General features: G+C 42.1%; 1 protein-coding gene and 1 non-coding gene across 2 annotated transcripts in view; one reads left to right on the top strand and one right to left on the bottom strand.

Moving 5' to 3' along the window:
• Positions 1-22,283, bottom strand: part of TGFA (transforming growth factor alpha) — a 124,420-nt gene that overhangs the window by 21,153 nt on the left and 80,984 nt on the right. The window contains exon 3 of the mRNA XM_049785121.1: positions 5,346-5,466. Coding sequence (XP_049641078.1) covers positions 5,346-5,466 — 121 coding nt within the window. The remainder of the gene's footprint in view (positions 1-5,345; positions 5,467-22,283) is intronic.
• LOC126025029 (U6 spliceosomal RNA) lies at positions 3,797-3,903 on the top strand. The gene has a single exon (XR_007501080.1). It is a non-coding gene; the product is annotated as a U6 spliceosomal RNA (small nuclear RNA).

Below are 22,283 nucleotides of genomic sequence, written 5' to 3'. Positions count from 1 at the left end.
TGAACACTTAGCCAGGAGTAACCCCTGAGCATCAAATGGGTGTGACCCAAAAAACCAAAAAAAAAAAAAAAGAGAGAGAGAGAAAGAAAGATAAAATAAGATAAAATAAAATAATAAAATTGGAGACATCAACTTCAATATCTACACCAAAATAAAGAAGTCAAAATAATAAATCAATCAATAAATATATATGTGGATAATATGATTATTTTGTGCATTGTTTTTCTTTTTCCACCCCTGAAGTATACTGTCATGGGATTAACTATAGACTCCTTGCATGATCATGTACTCTCTCCTCTGTGCTTTTGTGGTGTAGGGAAGACTTCTGCTTCATCATGTATGGTAAGATCACACCTCTGTATCTAGAGATCTTGGTGTCTGTACAGCTCAAGTAATAGAGCTTATGATGAAGTCTTTCATTGTGGTATTGAACCTTTTTTTTTAATCTTTCCCTTATATTTAGTGTAGGATGTCATCACAAATTCTCTGAAAACACTAAGTGTTTTTATATACTCAGAGATAACTCCTGGTGGTGCTGGCCAGGATAGTCTATCTCTGGGCCCAACAGATTTTTTTTTTTTGCTTTTTTCTTTTACAAGAATGTGTGTATCACGTATGTAAAGTACTCCATGACATTGAGACTAAAGGCATCTTCAAGGAAGAAACAACACTGTCCAAACAAGTGGAAGTGGAGAAAATAAATGGGACTATATTAAACTGAGAAGCTAATGTACCTCAGAGGAAATAGTGACTAGGATACAAAGGCCACCCACAGAATGGGGGAAACTATTCACCCAATACCCATCAGATAAGGGGCTAATATCTAAGATATACAAGGTACTGACAAAACTTAACAAGAAAACAAATCTAACCCCATCAAAAAATAGGGAGAAGAAATGAACAGACAGTTCCTCAAAGAAGAAATACATATGACCAAAAGGCACATGAAAAAAATGCTCCATATCACTAATCATCAGGGAGATGCAAATCAAAACAATGAAATACCATCTCATGCCACAGAGACTGGCACACATCACAAAGAACAAGAACTATCAGTGCTGGCGGGGATGTAGGAATAAAGGAACTCTTATTCACTTCTGGAGAGAATGCCGTCTATTCCAGCCTTTATGAAAAACAATATGAAGATTCTTCAAAAAACTGGAAATTGAGCTCCCATATGATCCAGCTAGACCACTCCTGGTGATATACCCTAGGAACACAAATACATAATACAAAAATGCCTTCTGCACACCTATATTTATTGCAGCACTTTTTCAATAGCCAGAATCTGGAAACAACCAAGATGCTCAACAACAGATGAATGGCTAAAGAAACTGTGGTATATATGATATACCACGATGAAATACTATGCAGCCATCAGGCAAAATGAAGTCATAAAATTTTCCTGTATATCGATGGACATAGAAACTATTTATGCTGAGTGAAATAAGTCAGAGGAAGAGAAGACAGACACAGAATAGTCTCACTCATCTGTGGTATTTAAGAAAAATAAAAGACGTTATTGTAATAACATCCAGAGACAATAGAGATGAGGGCTGAAAGGACCAGCCCACAATATGAAGCTGACCACAAAGAGTGATGATTGCACTTAGATAAATAAATATACAAACAACTATCATGGCAATGGTAGTGAGTGAGAGAAATAGAATGCTTGTCTTGAATACAGGCAAGGGGTAGGGGAGGAGGGAGATGGGAAGCATTGGTAGTGGGAGTATTGCACTGGTGAAGGCAGGTGTTTTCTCTCTCTCTCATATCTATCTATCTATCTATCTATCTATCTATCTATCTATCTATCTATCTATCTATCTATCCACATATATATAAACTGAAACACAACTACAATCATGGTGCTTAAATAAAGATATTAATAAAAATGAAACTGAAAGAATATGTATGTCAAATTTTCCTGAAAACAGGAACTAAATCTTTTCTGTGGTGGTTCTGGAGATGACAGAAAGCCTTATAACTTATCACCCCAAGAATAGCAAGGCCTGCTTTCCAGACATATGTAAAGAAATCCTGCAGAGTTCCTTTTTCTTTGGAAGCTATGTATTTTTAAAATGTTTTTCTGTTCTAAATTATTTCCCCCTTTCTAGAAACTGTTCAATATTACTGAAAGGACCAGAGATGTTCAGGATGTTCTCTGGGTCCCTTAGTGCACACAATTTAAAGCTAGGCTTTCTCTTGCTATCTCTTGTTTTTTTTTTTTTTTTTTTTTGGTTTTTGGGCCACACCCGGCGATGCTCAGGGGTTACTCCTGGCTGTCTGCTCAGAAATAGCTCCTGGCAGGCACGGGGGACCTTATGGGACACCGGGATTCGAACCAACCACCTTTGGTCCTGGATCGGCTGCTTGCAAGGCAAACGCCGCTGTGCTATCTCTCCGGGCCCTCTTGCTATCTCTTGTATCAACTTGATTGTTTTATAGTCCCACAGACCTAGAAGGCTAGAGGAAGCTTCTTTTCTACAGTTTTCTCTGCACAGACTGTTTCTGGCCCAGAGGGAATCTATTTGGTAAAAAAGCTCTAAGGCCTTGTCCTTACCTCATGACCTTACAGGCTCATGTGGCCATGGCAGAGCTGAGTAAAGGGACTGGCATTGAGGCCACAAGAGTGATGGGGTCTGACAACCACTTCAGTGTCAAGAATAGTGAACCTGGGGAAGCTGGAGAGCAAGTGTAGGGGTGCAGGGACCCATGTATGTGGGCCTGCTAGACAATTCTGGCTGCCTTCTGTTTTCCTTATTTTACTGCATAATCCTTACTCCCTGTTTTTTTAGCCCCAAAATTGTTTATAACCTTTGAAAAGACTTCACATAATGGCCACACCCCACTTTTTATTTTTGCCTTTCTCCCCCCCAAAAAAACTTTGGCATGAAATCTGCAGTGATAATGCAGTTGGACTAAAGTGTTCAGGAGAAGGATCTGCATAGAGAGGCATAACGAGGCCTCTACATGCTAGTGATAAATAAAACACCACCAAGGAGCACCACCACCTCACAAAACATGGCAAGAGGAGGGGGCCAATGCAAATGGTTCAAATAACTTGCATCTCCCAGTGGCAGGGCTGTTCCTGCTGGGCCTCAGGAAGGAGTCACAGTATTTATGACTGGGGAACAAGCTGGGGCCTGACGCTGACCTGTCCATAGAGCAAGGTTTATAACAACAGAAGCTGCTGACCCCTTTCCTGGGTACAAAAACTCTAGGACTCAACTGGAAAAGGCTAAGATCCAAGTTCCAGGGCCTTGGGTTAGTTGCTTACTTTCTCTGAGACTATTTTCTCATTTATACAAAAAGGACAATAAACCATGCTGGAGAGGGGAGCTATGGAGACTCCGTGGGTTATGGTATGTGGGTGTTAGTGTATAGTCTGGTTTGTGGCTCCAGTAAGGCTGACCACCATCCGAGGGAATAATGAGCCCAATTCAGTAGCAGAAACCCCAAAAAGCTCTCTGAAGATGTTGAGGATGTCCCTCTTATCATCAGGATTAGAGGATAGAAGCCTTCATCAGGAATTTTTATTTGCAGAGACACTGGAAGGGACCAGCCACAGAGAATTTATTGATCACTCTTGTGTCCACTGATCTACAAACCACACACCCTGTCTGTTTTTGTGAAAAGTACTTCCTCTGGCCCTGCAGATTAAAAAATTTTATGAGTCCACTATCTTCACAGGCTGCTAGCCCTTGAATAAACTGATTTTATTCACATCAAATCTCTCTTAAGCATTAGTCTTCAACAAACTTGGGTAGGGTCACATTATTAAAAGTAATGTTTAGTGCTCACTTCGGCAGCACATATACTAAAATTGGAACGATACAGAGAAGATTAGCATGGCCCCTGCGCAAGGATGACACGCAAATTCGTGAAGCATTCCATATTTAAAAAAAAAAAAGTAATGTTTATAATACGAATGAGGAGAGGGATAGGCAGATATCCTGCTTCCAGACTGCTGTGGCATGTTCATGTGACAATCAAGAGCAGGGCTGAGGACCCAATGAGGAGAACTATATCCTCAGGAGTTACTCTTGTGGGTTTTGGAGCAAACCCACTGCTGGGGATCACACTGAATTTACTTTTAATCCATTAAATCAGGGGTCCTCAAACTTTTTAAACAGGGGGCCAGTTCACTATCCTTCAGACTGTTGGAGGGCCAGATTATAGTAAAAACAAAAATTATGAACAAATTTCTATGCACACTGCATATATCTTAGAAGTGAAGAAACAAAATGGGAATAAATACAATATGTGGCCCGTGGGCCATAGTTTGAAGACCCCTGCAAATCTTAAACCTTAAATGGATTAAATTAAAATTTAAATTCTAAGTGGACAGATGGTTTCCTGTAGCATCCCTTTCCCAAATTGATCTGGCAGGTGATGCCTAGGCAATAAGCTACCTTACACCCTTGCAGACTCTGGCTTTTGCTCTGCCTCAATCTTCTCTTCTGCAGAGGATTTGAACACAACCTTGCTGACCTATAATAGCTAGGCCCAGAGCCACTGTCCTGGCTTTGAATGAAAAGATCTCGGATCCTTGTCTGGATAAGCTTTTTCACTGCTTCTTCTGCAGGCAGAATGGCAAGGACCATCATCAGAGGCTCCTGATGAATGTGACTTTTGGGGTGGCATCTCCAGAGATTCCAAGTCAATAGGCTGAGGTGGGGCTCATGTTTGGAGTTGAAACTATACTGTCTTCCCCCCCACCCCATTATTTCTGAGCTGCTTCTTGTTCAGTGACCATTGTGCCAGCCAGTCCTTTGTATGCATTTCCATAGCCAAGCTGGGGGAGCTTCTTGAGAGATGTAGCCTGCAATTCTAAGTGAATTGAAGTTTAACCCAGGAATTTTCACATCTCATAGAATCACTGAGGTGTATGTTAAAGATTCACCAGGTTCCACCTTTCAGGTATTCTGCTTCAGAATCAGAACTAGAGCCTTGTAGGGGCCTTGGAACCTGAACTTTTTGCTTTTATTTTTTAATTAATTTTATTTTATTTCATTATTTTTTTTAATGGGACCTCTTATAGTGATGCTCAGCCTATTGGTGTAGGCCTGACGGGCCTGCAAATTCAGTACTTGGTACTGATGCATGATGCAGTTCTGCAGAGCCTCAAGGTATTAGGGACAGCCAGGGCCTCACACATGCTCCATTCTGTAAGTTCTCTGAGCTCCTGGAAGTTGGGTCTGTGAGGAATTCCCAGACTGCTGCTGTGACCTCTATCTAACTTGTAGGCCCTGGATCTCTGGGTCTCTGATAAAGGAAGTAAGTGATTTGTGATGAACTTGTGGGGTTGTTTCCTCCCACCCTTTCCATCCCAGGACACTTACACACATGCTGGCTTGTCTTCCTGCACCAAAAACCTGCAGGTTCCATGGAAGCAGAACTGGCTGTGGGAATCTGGGCAGTCATTAAAATGGGACAACACGGCCGCGGCCACGGGAGGCTCAGCTGTGGAGAGAAAGGGCACTGGGTTCACAGAGAGAAAGCACAGCACAGAGTCGTCCCTCAGCCCCCTGTTCCCTCAAAGAAGGCTCTGGTGCACAGGATCTCCACTTCCCACCTGAACACCCTTCCTCACTTTCACTCTTTTAGGGGCTACACACATGGTAGTGATGGGGGAAGGCAGCACCAGGCCACACCTACTGATGCTTAGGGGTTCAGGCTAGCATCTGGGATGGGACCCCGCACCTCAAATGTAAGGTATTTGCTTTACCGCTTGCACTCTCACCACTCTGCCCCTACATTTAGAATTTTCCTACAGGAAAATAAAGTGATCTTGCCCGAAGATTCAGTATAATTCAAACATACAAAAACAATTTTCCTACTTAAAGCCTATTATTACCCAAGAGTGAGCCAACTTTTCTTTTGCAAAATGACAGCAATTTTTAAACTTGAAAAGGCTGTCTTTTTGGCATTTGTTTTTATAAGCAGGAAACCAGAAATAAGAGTACCAAGAGCACCAAGTCAGCATTCAATGGTACTGAGGAAGATTAGTTAATAATACCACAAGACATACATTATTGTAAGTAAAATGATACATTTTCAGTAGGTCTGCCTAGAATGAGTCTCCTTTAACACTGACATAATAAGAACAGGAAGTTCAAGAAGGACATAGATGGAAACAACAGCCATTTCCCTGCTTGGGGATGAGTAGTGCTCATACCTGCAGAAAGCTGGTACCACCCTCTAGCAAGTACCTCTCAATTATTTTCTGTCATGCCCCCCTAGGAAGAAGAAAACATTTTCTGTGCTCCCCTCACAACTGTAAATAGTATCTTTATTTTTTAAAAAAACTATAACCTGCAAAACAAAATTATATAAAATAATTTGAGCTGATTTTTAATCAGAGGCGATGTCTGGATTAATGGCTACAATGAGCACGTTTTGCAATGCATAGCTTTTCGAAGCGGGGTTTGAAGCAGGACACAGCAACTCTCAGCTTCAGAGACATACAGAGACATGGGCTTAGCTTGTTATGACAGTGTCTGCTAAGGTCAAATGTGCCCCCTTTATGGAGTCTCGTGTTCCCCCTCCCCCCCCCCCGGGGGGGGGGCACGTCACACTATTTGAGAAGCACTGCTCTAGCAGAAGTGCATGCAAAGCTGGGAAAACCGTAGAGGGAACAGAGTGTCGGGAAGGCTCCTTCTACTTACAGACCATTAATACCCAGAGCCTGAGATTTCACCTCATGTCTGGTTTTTCCTGTCTTGGCTTCCACACAACAATGAAAAAAATAAATAAATAAAATAAAGCCAGCCAAGGAGCCTGGTCAGGAACCATACACAATAGATCCCTGACAATGCTGTTGGATTCCAACTGCCTTGTAGAGTACAGATTACACTTGAGACATGTTTGGCAACTATTTCATTTTTTGGTCTTTTGTTCTGTTAATTTGTCATGGCTGTTTTTGATCTTAGATCATACCCAGAAGTACCCAGGGATTACTCCAGACTCTGTGCTCAGGGATCAATTTTGGTGATGGTTGGCAGGAGATTGAATCTGGATTGGCAGCAAGCAAGGCAAGAACCTTACCCACTGTACTACCTCTCTTGGTCCTGTCTTTTGTTTTTGGACCCCATGCAGCAGTGTGCAGGGCTTCCTCCTAGTTTTGTGTCAGGGATCATTCTTGGCAGTGTTCAGGGAACCATATACAGTGCCGGGAATGAAACCAAGATTGGCCATATGCAAGGCAATGTGCCTTTCCCCGCATATTATGTCAGACCCCAGGCAGCTATTTAAGAAAATTCCAAGTATGGGGCCAGAGAGATATCATAAAGGTAAGGCGTTTGCCTTGCATGCAGAAGGATGGTGGTTCAAACCCCGGCATCCTATATGATCCCCTGAGTCTGCCAGGAGCGATTTCTGAATATAGAGTCAGGAGTAATCCCTGAGCACTGCCAAGTTTCACCCCCCTCCAAAAAAAAAACAAACAAAAAACAAACTCCAAGTAATGGTTTCATTGCTTCCTTCAATAGGTCACCAGAGTCTGAGACGGGTATTGGATGAGTGGGTGCCCTCTATGTGTTTGGAGTTTTTGATCATTTTTGGAGGGGAACACACCTGATGCTGTTCAGGGGTTACTCCTGGCTATGTGCTCAGAAATCGCTCCTGGCTCAGGGGACCATATGGGATGCCAGGGATAGAACCCAGGTCCGACCTAGGTCAGCCATATGCAAGGCAAATGCCCATCCACTGTGCTATAGCTCTGGCCTCACGGAGTACTTGATCTTTGAGAAGGGGGAGACCACTTCCTGTTCTGAGGTAAGGCTTATATCATCTCTAATTAAACATCACATTGACACTGCTGGCTCTCTATTCACTAACGATTTTTCGAAGTGTCATTATTTTGGAAAGTTAATCTTCTACGAGTGGTAAAAGCAGAGGCTAAGAGCACACCTTCTCCTTGCTGTTCTTGAGTACTAAGTGGCTGTGAGTGTGGACAGTGGAGGGGGAGAGTTGGGGAGGAGGGTGTGTCCTGCCTCTGCCCCTTGATGCTTGAGCTGTCTTCACTGTTTCTGTTGCCACAAGATAGGCAGTCAACCTGCCTCCTGGGTGTTTGAGGCTGAACCAGACAACTGTTCGCAACAAATGGGTACATATCATTCAGTTACAAGTACTTTGTCATCATGGCAGTCTAAGCGGCTAGAGACCCCACATGTGACCACTCCAGTCTCCAATCTGCCCTCAGTGATTGTGACTCCTAGTGTTCCCTATAGCTCCCAACAATCATAATGTTCATATGTATGACCAGAATCAGGGAGAGACACCGAGAGACTGCTGGTTTTGATCTGGCTGCAGCTCATCGTTGCAGGTTGCATGGTTGCCTCTAGGATTAGGGCTTCAGTGTTTCATGAATCTCAGGCCTGGTGCTGGCTATCACTGAACGTGGACAAAGGGAGATTCATTAGTGCCTGGATGGATTCACTGGGGCTGTCCTAATTGGTTTCAGTTTTCAGTTTGAAGAGCTGAAGAGTCTTCAGTTTGAAGAGCTGAAGGGCCTGGAGATGAGGCATTAATTTTATTTAGATGTTGAAAGGCTTTTTAATAATCATCACAAAAGCCATTTAGATCAAAATCTTCAGGTAGCTGGATGGGAAAGGGGTCACTTTAAGGTGTGATCTGTGAAGCTTCAGTTTCACCTTACTTGGAGCTTGCTGGGAAGCCAGTCCTGCCCTGCCTCGAACCTGGCTTACTGATTTTGGGTCTGTGGGGTGGGGCAGAAGAACCTTGACAAGCTTTCCAGGTACATGTTTTTTAAAGCAGATTATTGTAATGGAAGTGAGCAAGACAGTACCCGTTTGCCCACAAGTGTGTACTCTGGCTAGAGACATGGGCTTGGATTACACAAGACAGAGACAAAGGGCCCTTTAGAAACATGACCCCGTAGGGGTCTTAAGAAGGGTCCTTTCTGAAGCTCTTGGGCTTCCAGTACTTCCAGCTCTTCATGGTGCTCAAGCTCACAGAGTTTCTCTGTGGGGAGGTGTCGGTGGGAGACACTAGAATCTCTGGTTGGCTGTCTTCTGCAAAGGCTGCTTTTCACACAAATTCTGAGCCAAGAGTCATGCAGAGACCATTTAACCAAGAACTATGGATATTCTACTGCTCTCCGGAGTAAATGACTTCCAGGGCTTTATAAAAACAGGTGCCAGAAAAGGGAAATGCAAAAATGTGTGTGAGAGAGAGAAGAGGGAGGAGGAAGGAAAAGAGACATAAGCAAGGACCATAAGGATGGAGAGAGAAACAAAGAGGAAGAGAGATGGAGAAGACGAAGGAGGAGCAGTGATAGGGGAGGGCTGTGTTTAGTGGCGTGTGTGTGTGTGTGTGTGTGTGTGTGTGTGTGTGTGTGTGTGTGTGTGCTTCTAATGGAGCAATGGAGGAAGCCCAAGCTAACACAGACAAAATGGTTTTGGGTAGAGCAATGAGTCATCTAGTGGGCTGAGGCAAAGATGCCCAGAGACTCTCCATGTCATCTACAACATTCTTAGCTGTGCACAGAATTCCCCTTCTTCAGCAGGTGACTCTAAGGGACCAACTAACAGGAGGGACAGGTGCATCCAGGATCAGGACCCTTCTAAAAGCCTCTGTCCTTCACATAACTCACTCAGCACCCAGGTGAGGAGGCATGGCTGGAGGGCTGCTCTCCCACCAGGTGCTGGCTACTGTTAGGGTCCAGAGTCAAAGGATGAGAACACGATTGAAATAAAGAAAATCAAAGCTTTAGTTGATCAACCAACATGCTACCAGCTGACTGAGCACAACCACCTCCTGCAGGAGGTGACTTTGCCCAGGGGCCACAGCCAGGTTATATAGAACTAGAAGTAGGAAGTCTTGACCTTTAAGTTGATTGCCTGTTATCTAGGATGTTTCTAGAGTGTTTCCTCATGTCCCTTTATGGCTAGATGTCTAAGGCAGTGTCTTGTGGTTTAAAACAGAGAAACTGCAGTGGTGGCTCCTAGTAGGAGTGCATGTAATGCATGAGGAAGACCCGGGTTTGAGTCCTAGAAACATATGGTCCTCAAAGTTCTGCCAGGTGTAGCCTCTGAGCACCAGTGGGTGCACATCTTCTCCCCAAAAACAAAACTGAAAAGAAGTAACATAGATACCACCTCCTCATCTGTAAGTGGGCACTGAGATCTGTGAACATTCACTGCATGCTCACACAGACAAACACACACACATACACGTGTGCGTGCACTCACTAAGGCTCTTGTGACATGCGTGTTCTCCACTGAGCCACAGACATTTCCACAGCAAACAGTTGGTTCAATGCTCTTGGTGCAGTTTGGGCCCTGGGCACAGAGAACATCAATGTGCCATGACTTTTATCACCAATGTGATAGGTAGGGAGCTCAGGGGCTGGAACTTCCACTTAAGAAGTGGTGAGGGAGGAGAAAGCCAGATAACAGTGCTCCAAAGGGGAAGTCAGAATGAGGCAGGTTCGGGCACATTTTCTCTACAGGGGCTCTTGTAGGCCTCATGGGCTCTGTGCAGAATAAGGCTTTGCATGAGGTGGGGTGTTGGTGGGGTTCTTGCTCTCACATGAGGGTTCTAAAAGGTGCTTGTGCCAGGTCTCACCAAACCAGCAGAGGAAACTCTATAGCACATGGAGGTGGCCTGTGCGGAGAAGGCAGAGTCCTCTCTGGGTGATCATGGAGCTGCCCCAGGGACAGGGGCTGGGAAGGCTGGGGTGGGAGGGTCCCTCCTGTTGAGGGTGCACCAATGCAGAGATAAATCAGGTGGTCAGAGAGGTGGATGTGGCTCCTGATCACTTAAGCCCAGCTCAGGGTAAAATTACTACTGATTTCATAAAGTTGGGCTTCCCCAGGAACCTCCCCAGTTCTGTGCATTTTCCCAGAGAATGCCTCTCAGCTCTTCCTTCAGTCACCCCCTTTCTTGTTGGCTCTTTACCTCCTCCAACTCTTTTCCTCTCTATTTTTTCCTTTTGTTTCCCCCTCCTCCTCCACCCCCCCAACAACAACAACAACAACAAAAAAACCCAGAAACAAAACTTAAAAAACAAAAAGGAATTACCAAGTGAATGGTGTAAACATGTAAAATAGGGGGAGAAAATTCCTCAGAGAAGGAAGGCAGATGGGGACACTACATAGGCCTGGGGGTGTGTGTATTGGGGGGTAGGCGGTAGCTCCACAGGGCCAGCACTGGCTCTTCCAGTGGTGTCTGATTAACACCTGGGGCTGATCGGAAAATCAAATGTTCCAGTTTTCAGCACAGATCTTAGTCTGAGCCCATCTGCAGCTGGAGTTTCAAGGGCGTTCAGTTTCTGTTGCTCTGAAATTTATGAGAAGCCTCTCCAACATGTTAACCAAACACTCATCTTGCAGACACTACCGGGTCCTCCGGGGAGACTGGGGAAGCACTGTCCAGAGACCACAGACCCACTAATGCGGCCTGGAACCCAGCCCACTCAGGGAAAGAGGGTCTGGAATAGCAGTTGAGGGGCCGGGAGCTGTAGATTCCATTCCCAGGAGGGGTCTTCACCAGTGCAGAAGGGCCAGCGAGGCGGCCATCTGGACAGCTCCTTCCGACAGCCCTGTTCTTGGGGGAGCTGTGTCTACACCCCAAGTGCAATCACCCCACCCCCCTCTCTAAAAGCTGCCCTAATTGGACTTGCTGTTGTGCTGGTTGGTTGGAGAGTCAGAGCCAGGTCTCTCTCTTCTCCAGAAGTCAGAAGTTGCAAGCATGTCTGCCTGCTGCACAGATGACCTCATTCACAGCTGCTTCATTACTTCCAAACATATCATGGCAAACTTTTGGACCACTGAATAACAACACTGTTTTTTTTTTGGGGGGGTACTCTGAGTCAAAGTTTTTTGACCTGGGACTAATTATCTCCTTTCAGACATACAATGGCAAAGCCAACTAATGCTTCTTCTGGAATGTCTAGCAGAAAAGGCAGTAGATGAATTAAATGACGATAGGAAGTATGCTCTGGCTGAGGTTGGAGAGAGTATAACAGGTAGGGTGCTCTTCTTTTTTTTTTTTTTTTTTTTTTGGTTTTGGGGTCACACTTGGCAGCACTCAGGGTTTACTCTGATTATACACCCAGAAATCGCTCCTGGCAGGCTCAGGGACCTTATGAGATGTCAGGATTCGAACCACTGTCCTTCTGCATGCAGGGCAAATGCCCTATCTCCACACTATCTCTCCAGCCCTAGGATGCTCTTCTTACACCTGGCTGACCCCAGTTCTGATCCCTAGCATCTCATTTGATCCACCAAGCTTTCCAAGAATAATTCTTGAGCAGAGAATCAGGAATAGCTCCTAAGTATCACTGGGTGTGAGTCAAAATCTTAAAAAAAAAAAAAAAAAAGGAGGGGGGAATTCTGGAGCGATAGCACAGAGGGTAGGGTGCTTGCCTTACATGCAGGCAATCCAGGATAAATTCCCAGCATCCAATATGGTCCCCTGAGCCCCACCAGGAGTGATTCCTGAATGCAGAACCAGGAGTAATCCCTGAACCTGCCTGGTATGGCCCACCACAAAAAAAAAAAAAAAAAAAAAGTAAAAAGGTGCTTCATTGTTCTACCCCAACAACATTGATGCTTAGGAGTGATCCCAAGTGGTGCTCAGGGGACCACATAGGGGTACCAGAGATCAAACCAGGTCATGGCTTAAGCAACGGCATGTAAGGCCAGTGCTTTATCTGCCATACTATTCTTAGATTTGTAGATGACCCTGAAAGTATGGACAATGCCCATGTGGAGGGGAGTGATAGGAATAATTTCCCTCATCAGGGCATCAATGACATTTCCCTCATCAGGAAAGATACTGCTCAGAGCGTTTCTGGAGGCTGCATGGGTGGGCATGCCACAACAGTAGGTTATGTGGCAGACGGAGGGGGTGTAATTGTGAAATGGACAGGGAATGTCACAGAGGAAAATATTCCCAGTTACATTTATGGCTACTGACCAATGAGGGACTACAATCTTGCTTTTTGGTAGTATATATGTGGTGGTAGAAATAAATAAATTGTAATTCCAAACTCATTCACTATGAAAATCAATTGTAGTGAATACTTTAAAAACAACTATAATAGGGGCTGAAGAGAAAGCGCAGCTGTAGGGCATTTGCCTTGCAAGCGGCTGATCCAGGACCTGCGTTGGTTTGAATCCCGGCATCCCATATGGTTCCCTGTGCCTGCCAGGAGCAATTTCTGAGAGAGCCAGGAGTAACCCCTGAGCACAGCTGGATGTGGCCCCAAAACCAAACCAAACCAAACCAAAACAACAACTATAATAAAGCCATTTGAGAAGAGTTTGGGTTCCCAGTAACAGCATTTTGAGAGAAGACATTTAATCAAACAACAGAAGAAAGTGAATTCTTAAGTAGCTCTGAATTCCCTCTCCATTCCACTTACTGAGGGGTTATGTGGAGAAGGTGATACTATTTCTGTCACAACCACCCACCCTCATCCCAAGATTCTCAAGTTCCTAAAAGTAGCTCCTGGCCCTAAAAGGCACATATTCCCCTTTAACATGATCTATGAACACAAATGAACTCTTCAATGATCTTTCCCAATATGGGCAGATTATGTCCCTGCTTGACCTTCATATTTCCCAATCTTAACCTAGATTTAGATCTAGTGTAACCCATTGATCCCACCACTAAGAACTTGCTACATACACCCTCTCCCCCTCCTCAAAAGGGGAGTGAAACCTGTTATCTTATGAAACCTCAAAACCACCCCCTAGCTAAGCATTACTAGTCTATTTTTCAGATGAAGCAAACCTGCCAGTGGACAAGACAGGACTAGAATGGGAATTTTATCTTAGTTTTCCCTGGGTTAGGGGAATAAAACAGCTGCAGAAATTAGGGCACAATTCAAGTCCAGGAAGACCAAACAAACATGGGACAGACACACAATCACACCTATTCTTCCTGGGGCCTGATGGGGAGAGCCCCCCCTCTCCCAGATGCTTCCAGTCATCAGAGAGGGGTACTTGTCAGAGAAACAAGAGGAAGTATTACTTCATTAAAGGGAGGGATGGGGGAACTCTACATATAGAATTTATTATTCCCATGGGAGAACAGTGGCTAAAAAACATAAATAGATGCATAAGCGCCAGCCACCCACCCACAGATGATGGCGAGCTGGAGTAGCAGGAGGAAGGGCAGGTGCTGCTTCACAGTAGGGCACTAAGTACCTCACATGTACTTTATCCTCTGGTCAGCATGGCACTTGCAACCATGAGACCAGAGGCTCAGCAAAAGGGGTAAAATGCACTCTTAAATTGCTTTTGCTGAGGGGAAACTTAAGGGAACTACATCTGTGCTGATTTAGCTGCCTCTGATCATTTTAAATCCGAGGGTATCACATGTGGAGGAACCAAACTAAAAGAGAGATATTAGTAAAGAAGCAAACAACACATTTTCTACTTTCCTACAAAGATGTTGGTTATGAAGGACAAAGCACATGTGTGTATGCATGTGTGAGAGAGAAAGGAGGGGGAACAAGGGGAGTAAGAAGGGAGGAAGTGAGGGAGAAGAAGAATAAGATGGAGGATAGAAAGAGATTTAATGAAGGTTAAAAATCCTTCTGCTGTCAAGACAACTATTTTTTTTAATTCTTCTTTGTTCTGGGGCCACACCCAGCTGTGCTCAGGGCTTGTCTCTATGCTCAATTATCTATTATTATCTATTATCAATTATCTATGGAGATAATTTCCAGCGGACTCAGGGGGATCATATAGTGGTGTTGAGGATCAAACACAGGTTGAATGTGTGAAAGGCAGGCACCTTACCCACTGTACTATCTTTCTGGCTCAAGACAATCCTTTTATTTGAAGAGAAAACAAATCAGGTATTATCACAAAACTCTCAGGATTATTTTGGAATGAAAAGGGGTTTAAGTGACAAGGCAAAATGGTTTTAACTAGCAAATAGAATTTGAGAGTCTAACATAAAATCCCAGTAAACTCATATGCAGTCAGGGTTTAAACGATGCTATGCATCCATTTAATATGCACAGACACACTTCTCAACTTGGTCTCTCACCTGCACTGAGAAACAAAGTGTCTGAGACAGGATGGGTCTCATAACCCAAGTGAATCTAAACTCCAGGATGGCTTAAACTGGGAGGAAAACAGAGTGGAACACACTAAGCAAAGAAGTTTATCCCCATCCTTTCAGAGCTCCTTGTCTTCCTCCTGACCTCGTTTCTCCAGCCCCCAGGTTACTCTTTCTAGTGTTACTTTGGTTTTTGTAATTTTAAGCAAAAAACAAATTAAGAAAATTGCAGGTCATGGTTTTTACTTTGAAGACTGAGAACCAAACCTCCCCTCTCTCTTTTACTATTTAATATGATTTCAAAGAGAGATCACTTCTTTCCTATCTTCAAGGCAGAAAGTCCCTTATTCTAATTACATCCTCTTGGGTGTAAAACAGTATTCTGAAAATACTTCAAGTTTCCATTTATGAAGTAAACAAGGACATCTCTGTTTGGCTCTCATCAGCTGGCTCTCAATGGGAACAGAAATGGCACAGGGAATCAGGGTCCTGCTGGATGGGGAATTTTCTTTCTGTTGTTGGAGGTACAGTCCCGTTAGAGCCCCAGGCTACCTGGCTTTGCAATTTCTGAGAGACTCTATTCTCTTCTTTATTAATATAAAAATGGATAGGTGAAGTGGTTGGCAGGAAACCCTCAATCCACCCTTAGGGAAAAATGCTTCCGCTTGCAGAGTCTTTGAACCATAATCCCTTCAAACTCTCCTCACTAAGTACATATAAGCACTACCAGGATGATTGCTTTTCTAGAACTTTCTATGCCCTCGGAACTTTTGACAGATGACTTTTTCATTTATAGTCTACAGATGCAATCTGGGTGGCTGAAGGATGCTTCTCATTTTAACTGAGGAAACTGAGACAAGCAGAGGAAAATTGTAGGCAAAGTATAATAGTCTTAAAAATGTAGAATTTAATCTGTGATCAGACTTTGTCCCTGACAAAAATATGGCATTCGCTTTTCCATCTGGGTTTTATATCAATGATTTTTGTTGTCATTAGATGTTTTCAATTAAAATTTTATTACAGAGGAAAGAAGTGAAATATTGAAACTTGTATGGTTATATACATATTTCTCTTTTATCATTTTCACATAAAATGACTTTTTCTTTTGTTTTTTGGGCCATACCTGGTGACACTCAGGGATTATTCCTGGCTATGTGCTCAGGAATTGCTCCTGGCTTGGGAGACCATGTGGGACATTAGGGATCGAGCCAAGGTCCATCCTGGGTCAGCTGTGTGCAAGGCAAATGCCCTACCACTGTGCTATCACTCTGGCCCCTAAAATGAACATTTTGGAATTTAAAAATAAGCATTATTTAAAACAAAAACTGCATAAGTTATAATCACAATGAAAGTTTCAGTGTTTAATTTTTATTGAATTATCATAAAAGATAGAACCATAATTTCAGAGACTACTTATCTTATGGGATCTGAATCTCAATTTGCACAAGATGTATCATGTTACTGTCTCTTGTTTGATCAGTAAAAGGGGTCAAGGAGGAGAGAGACACACAAAGTATTTAGAGAAGACAGAAGATGCTCATCTGAAAGATGTTTGTCAAGAGTTAACCTTATGTTGGGTCTCTAGGCAAAACAAAACAAAACAAAACAAAAACCTTACAAGTTCTTATAATAAACAACAAAACTCAAGAAAAATTTGATTCACTCCATTTCCAACTACCCCACTCATGTCATATTTTAATTTAATTTAATGGCATCAGGAAAACCATACTACAAGGGAACAGAATGAAAGGTAAACTCCCATGAAATTCTAAACCTGTGTTCATTTCCCACCTGGACACACGGCCTTGTAATCAACTGTGATCCTGTGACCAGGTTATGATCAATGGATAAGAGCAGAAGTGATGAGTGCAACTCTCAGATTTGGTTTATAAAACTTTCCCAGTAAGGTCTCCTTTCTTTGTTCTGAACTATGGGCTGAATGGAGAGACCTCCTCCCAGAACTTGAAGAGAGGAATCAGATATGTAAAGAAAGAAACAGACCAATATTGAATGCAAATATCCTTTATAGAAAATCAGTGAACCAAATTCAACAACACATTAAAAGAGCAGTACAATATAACAAGATGGGATCTATTGAAGGATGTAAGGATGGTTTAGCAAGTGAAATCAATCTTGATTAATATTAAAGGATTAAAATAAATTAATGTGACTAAATCACATCAATAAAAGGTAAAAGAAAATTTCTACAATCATGTCAATAGATCTAAAGAAAGCATTTAACAAGACCCAACATATGTTTATAATAGAAACTCTATCAATAAAGTGGGGACAGAAGAAACACCCAACATAGTAAAGGTCATATAGAACAAACAAGTTCAATGGTGAAAAACAGAAAGATTTTCCTTGAAGATCAGGTAGAAGACAAGGATATGCATTCTCACTACCATTATGCAAAAATCGTACTGGAAATTCTAGACATAGCAAGTAGTCAAGAAAAATAAATTAAAAGGATACAAGTTTGAAAGTAGTTAAATTAGCACTATTTGGAGATAGCATGCTAATAAACACAAAACTCCTTTAAAGATTTTACTAAAAATATATTAAAAACCTGGGGCTGGAGCAATAGCACAGAGGGTAGGGCTTTTGTCTTGCATGCAACTGACTCGAGCTCAATTCCTGGCATCTTATATGGTCCCCCAGTCTGCCAGGAGCAATCCCTGAGTGTTGCTGGGCATGACCAAACAAACAAACAAACAAACAAAAAACAACTATTAAAAACCATAAACCGGGCCGGGTGGTGGCGCAAGAGGTAAGGTGCCTGCCTTGCCTGCGCTAGCCTTGGACGGACCGCAGTTCGATCCCCCGGCGTCCCATATGGTCCCCCAAGCCAGGAGCAACTTCTGAGCGCATAGCCAGGAGTAACCCCTGAGCGTTACCGGGTGTGGCCCAAAAACCAAAAAAAAAAAAAACAAAAAACAAAAAAAAAAACCATAAACCATACAGTAAAGTGACAGGCTATAAAGCTAATGTACAAAAATGTTAAATTTCTATATGCAAACAATGAACTAAAAGAGAATGAAATCAAGAAAATTAACCCTGTAGATAATTGCATTAACAAGAATTAAGAGCTTAATGTTCAGCCAAGGTAATAAAAGGCTCATACATCAATAATTATTTCTTAGTTAAAAAAGGCTAAAAAAATACACAGGTAATAGAAATTCTATGGATTGGAAGAATTAATATTAAATGATCATCCTACCCAATGTATCATACAGATTTATTGTAATCCCTATATTATGGAATACTTCTTAGGTATAAGGAAAATATATAATCAAACAGTTTGCTATTACATGGATAAATCTGGAAAATATGACATTGAATAAAGTTAGTTGGAAGAAAAGGGACAGATAGAGAATAATCTCTTTCATATGTGGGCTATAAAGAATGTTGTATGCATGAAAGACTAACAGTAACAGTGTTGTAAATCATGGTTCCTAAAATTAAAAATTAAAAATATTAAACTAAAAAATTCCAACAGCAAATTCTTTAAAAAACTAGAACAAACATTACTAAAATTTGTATGAAACCACAAGATTTCCTGAATAGCCAAAGAAATGTATTTGGCTAAGGAAAATGAAGAGATGAGGCATCACATTACCTGATATATACTATAGATTTATAGTATAAATACTATAAGGCTATAGTAATCAAAACTTTATATACTATTAGTATGATATTACTATTAGAATGATTTGAGATTTCAGAAAAAATACCTCATATGTATGGATATTAATTTATGACAACCAAGAGCACAAAATAGAGCAAATAAAATCTCTTTATCAAACAGTGTTGGGAAACCTGTATAGCCACATGAAAACAATAAAACAGGACCACTATCTCATATCATGCATAAAAATAAATTAAAAATAACTGAAAGACTTAGCTGTTGAGGGATGAGGTTGAAAATGTGATTTAGTGATAGATACTCACATGTATAAGGTTCTTCTGACCCAAATTTATAAAATTCACTCTAGAAGGCAGAAGCAAATACTAAATGCTACTGGCTCCAGTGGTGTCTTTGGTGATTTGATTCTTTGATCAGGACAACAAAACAAACAAATTTGATTGCATCAAACTAAAAATTTGCAGTCTGATGGAAACTATGTAAAACAAAAAGAGATCTTATTTCTCCTATAGAAGAAAATATTTTCAGTTCCATACAATACTGTGGAATAGCCTCCCATCTTCATTGGACAAAGGGCTAATATGCTAGATAAAAATCACAGAACTCAACAACGACCCCATGAAAAAAAGGGGATTGGGGCCGTAGCGATAGCATGGAGGTAGGGCATTTGTCTTACATGCAAAAGGATGGTGGTTCAAATCCCGGCACCCCATATGGTCCCCTGATCCTGCCAGGAGCTATTTCTGAGCATAGAGCTAGGAGTAATTCCTGAGTGCTGCTGGGTGTGACCCAAAAACTAAAAACCAAAACCAAAAAAGAAGAAGAAGAAGAAGGAGGAGGAGGAGGAGGAAATGGGAAGAAGAGATAAAGGAGACATTTCTCCAAAGACATACAGATGAGCATCAGACACATGAAAAAAATGCTCATTATCACTAATTATCACAGAAATGGAAAGAAAAATAACAGTGAGACATCTTCTCATACCCATGAAAATGACTTAAACAAAAAGGGCTGAAACAACCAGTGCTGGTGGGGATGTAAAGTAAAAGGAGCCCTCATTCACTGTTGGTGGTAATCTAAACTGGCCCAGCCCCCTAATGGAATACAGCATGGAGAGTTCTCAAAAAAAAAAAAAAAAAAATTAAACAACTCACTCCTAGGTATGTATGCAAAGAACACTAAAATACCAACTGGGGATGGAAACCATACTGTACACTTTTATTCATTTCAGCACTACTAATAAAAGCCAAGATCTGGAAACAAATCAAGTGCCCCATGACAGAAAGTGGATGCAGATGTGGTACATATATAAAATGGAATCCTAACCAGCAACTAACTAGGATAACATATTGCCATTTAGTACAACAGGGATGGAACTGGAGGGGGCCATGCTAACTGAAATAAGTTAGAAGGAGAAAGACAGAAACTAGGTGACCTCATTCAGCAGTTGTCTGTACAGCAAAGGAACAAGATCAAATGAAAAGAAGTCCTTAGACTTTGACCACAGAATTGAGGTTATCAAAGAGGTGGTAGGTGAGATGGACTGAGGAGAGGAGGAGGTTCAGTGAGTGGATCTGACAGAGAGATAAGGACTTTGTTGTTGGGAGTGGTAATAGCGTATCCCTAAAATAAATATTTATTATCCTCTTGTTAGTCAATGTTACTAAAAATAATTAAAACAAAAATAAGGTAATATGTATTACTGTAGAAACTTTAGAAAATGCAAAGTCCTAAAAACACTTATTTCCCATCTTATGAGCAATACCTCCTCCCTCCCAGTGCCAGGAACAGAAACCCAGGCCTCACACGTTCAAGGCATGATCTCTACCTGAGTCACACCCCATCCCAAATTTTTTTCACATTTTCACAAAGCACTTTATAAATGTGTATCAATTCTACTCAGTTTTAAACAACAAGAAATCATTGCATAACAGACTATGTTTTTAGATCTCCATTCTTGTAGTTATTTAGAATCATGGTTTTCAACCTATTGATACCTGCAAACCATTGAAAATGGGAAAAAAAATCTATGAACTATTAAGGCAGAAACAAAACCGTTATTTATTGTATTAATAGTATATTTTATATTAGTTTTAAAATAGAAAATGAAAATATTCTCGGGGTGTACCATGTGTTAAGTGGCAATAATTTTCTTTATTGGGCGGGGGGGATCACACCCAGCAGTGCTCAGGGATCACTCCTGGTTCTGCACTCAAAATCGCCCCTGGCAGGCACGGGGGACCATATGGGATGCGGGGATTTGAACCACAGTCCTTCTGGATGTAAGGCAAACGCCCTACCTTCATGCTATCTCTCCAGCTCCCAAGTGGCAATAACTTTCAGGGGATGGCAGAAAGTGTCTGTGAATCAGACATCCCTGAAACCAGGGACTAGTAGCTAAAAACTACTGATCTAAAACAGATGTACTGTCTTTTAGGGTTATCTTTACATCTTAAAAAATGTTCTAACCAGGTAACTTGATCTTACCTGCAAGACCCGGCCCATTCCTGGGAGGAGTCTTGGAAGGTGAGATAAGGCTTTGACCAGAGAGGATTATGGTCCTTTGGTCCTTTTGGTCTTTGGCCAGGATGGAGGTTGGAGGTAACATGGAAAAAGAAATTAAGATGCAGGGCTAGCTGAAAATAGCATGCGTAAATGGTTAGCAGCCACATCTGATGGCCAGGGCAATAAAGATGTTATCTCTCTGGAAGCCTGCCTGTGAGTGAGTTCAATACCTGTCTTTCCTGGACCCAGAGCCACGTGGCCAGGGCCTAAGGACAAAGGCCTCCATCCACCATCCAAGCCCATCTTAAGGGCTGTTTTGCAATAATTTTTTGTTAATTGTTAATATTAAGAATGAAATTGAGGGGCCGGGAAGGTGGCGCTAGAGCTAAGGTGTCTGCCTTACAAGCGCTAGCCATGGAACGGACCGCGGTTCGATCCCCCGGCGTCCCATATGGTCCCCCCAAGCCAGGGGCGATTTCTGAGCACATAGCCAGGAGTAACCCCTGAGCGTCAAACGGGTGTGGCCCAAAAACCAAAAAAAAAAAAAAAATAAAGAATGAAATTGAGCATTCTTTGTCTTAGAAAGATAGCAGAGAGATGAAAGGTACACAACTAAAATGCATCTAACCCCGATTGGCTCTCTGGCACCGGTAGTCTCTTGAGAAAAAGTGACCACTCAGTATAGAGCCAGAAATGGCCTCTGAGCACCATTGGTGTGACTTTTCCTCCCCACTTACCCCCAATAAAATTAGCAGCCATTTACCTTTTCCTCTTATCCCCATTTTCAGTTGTTCCTAGAATCTTATTTAATACTCCAGTATATTTACATGTAATTTGCATTGGAGAGGAGGAACCTGCCAGGCATCTACTCCAGACCTTTGAACCATTTCCCTGGACTTAAACTATGATTTTAATAACTTCACCATATGGCCAAGTATAACCTAACAAGAATCCTTTAAACACACATTATCACTGTTTTTCTATATTTCATCTTTCTAATTTGGGTATTTTTCATTTTGAAGCATCTGATAATTAACTAAAGGGGATGTGAATATTTTCTTCCTAGTAAAGACATGTAAGGGGGTAT

This window comes from Suncus etruscus, chromosome 12 (assembly GCF_024139225.1).
Source record: "Suncus etruscus isolate mSunEtr1 chromosome 12, mSunEtr1.pri.cur, whole genome shotgun sequence".
Classification (NCBI taxonomy): domain Eukaryota; kingdom Metazoa; phylum Chordata; class Mammalia; order Eulipotyphla; family Soricidae; genus Suncus; species Suncus etruscus.
The sequence above is the reverse complement of the archived record's forward strand: the minus strand, read 5'-3'. Positions and strand labels throughout refer to the sequence as shown.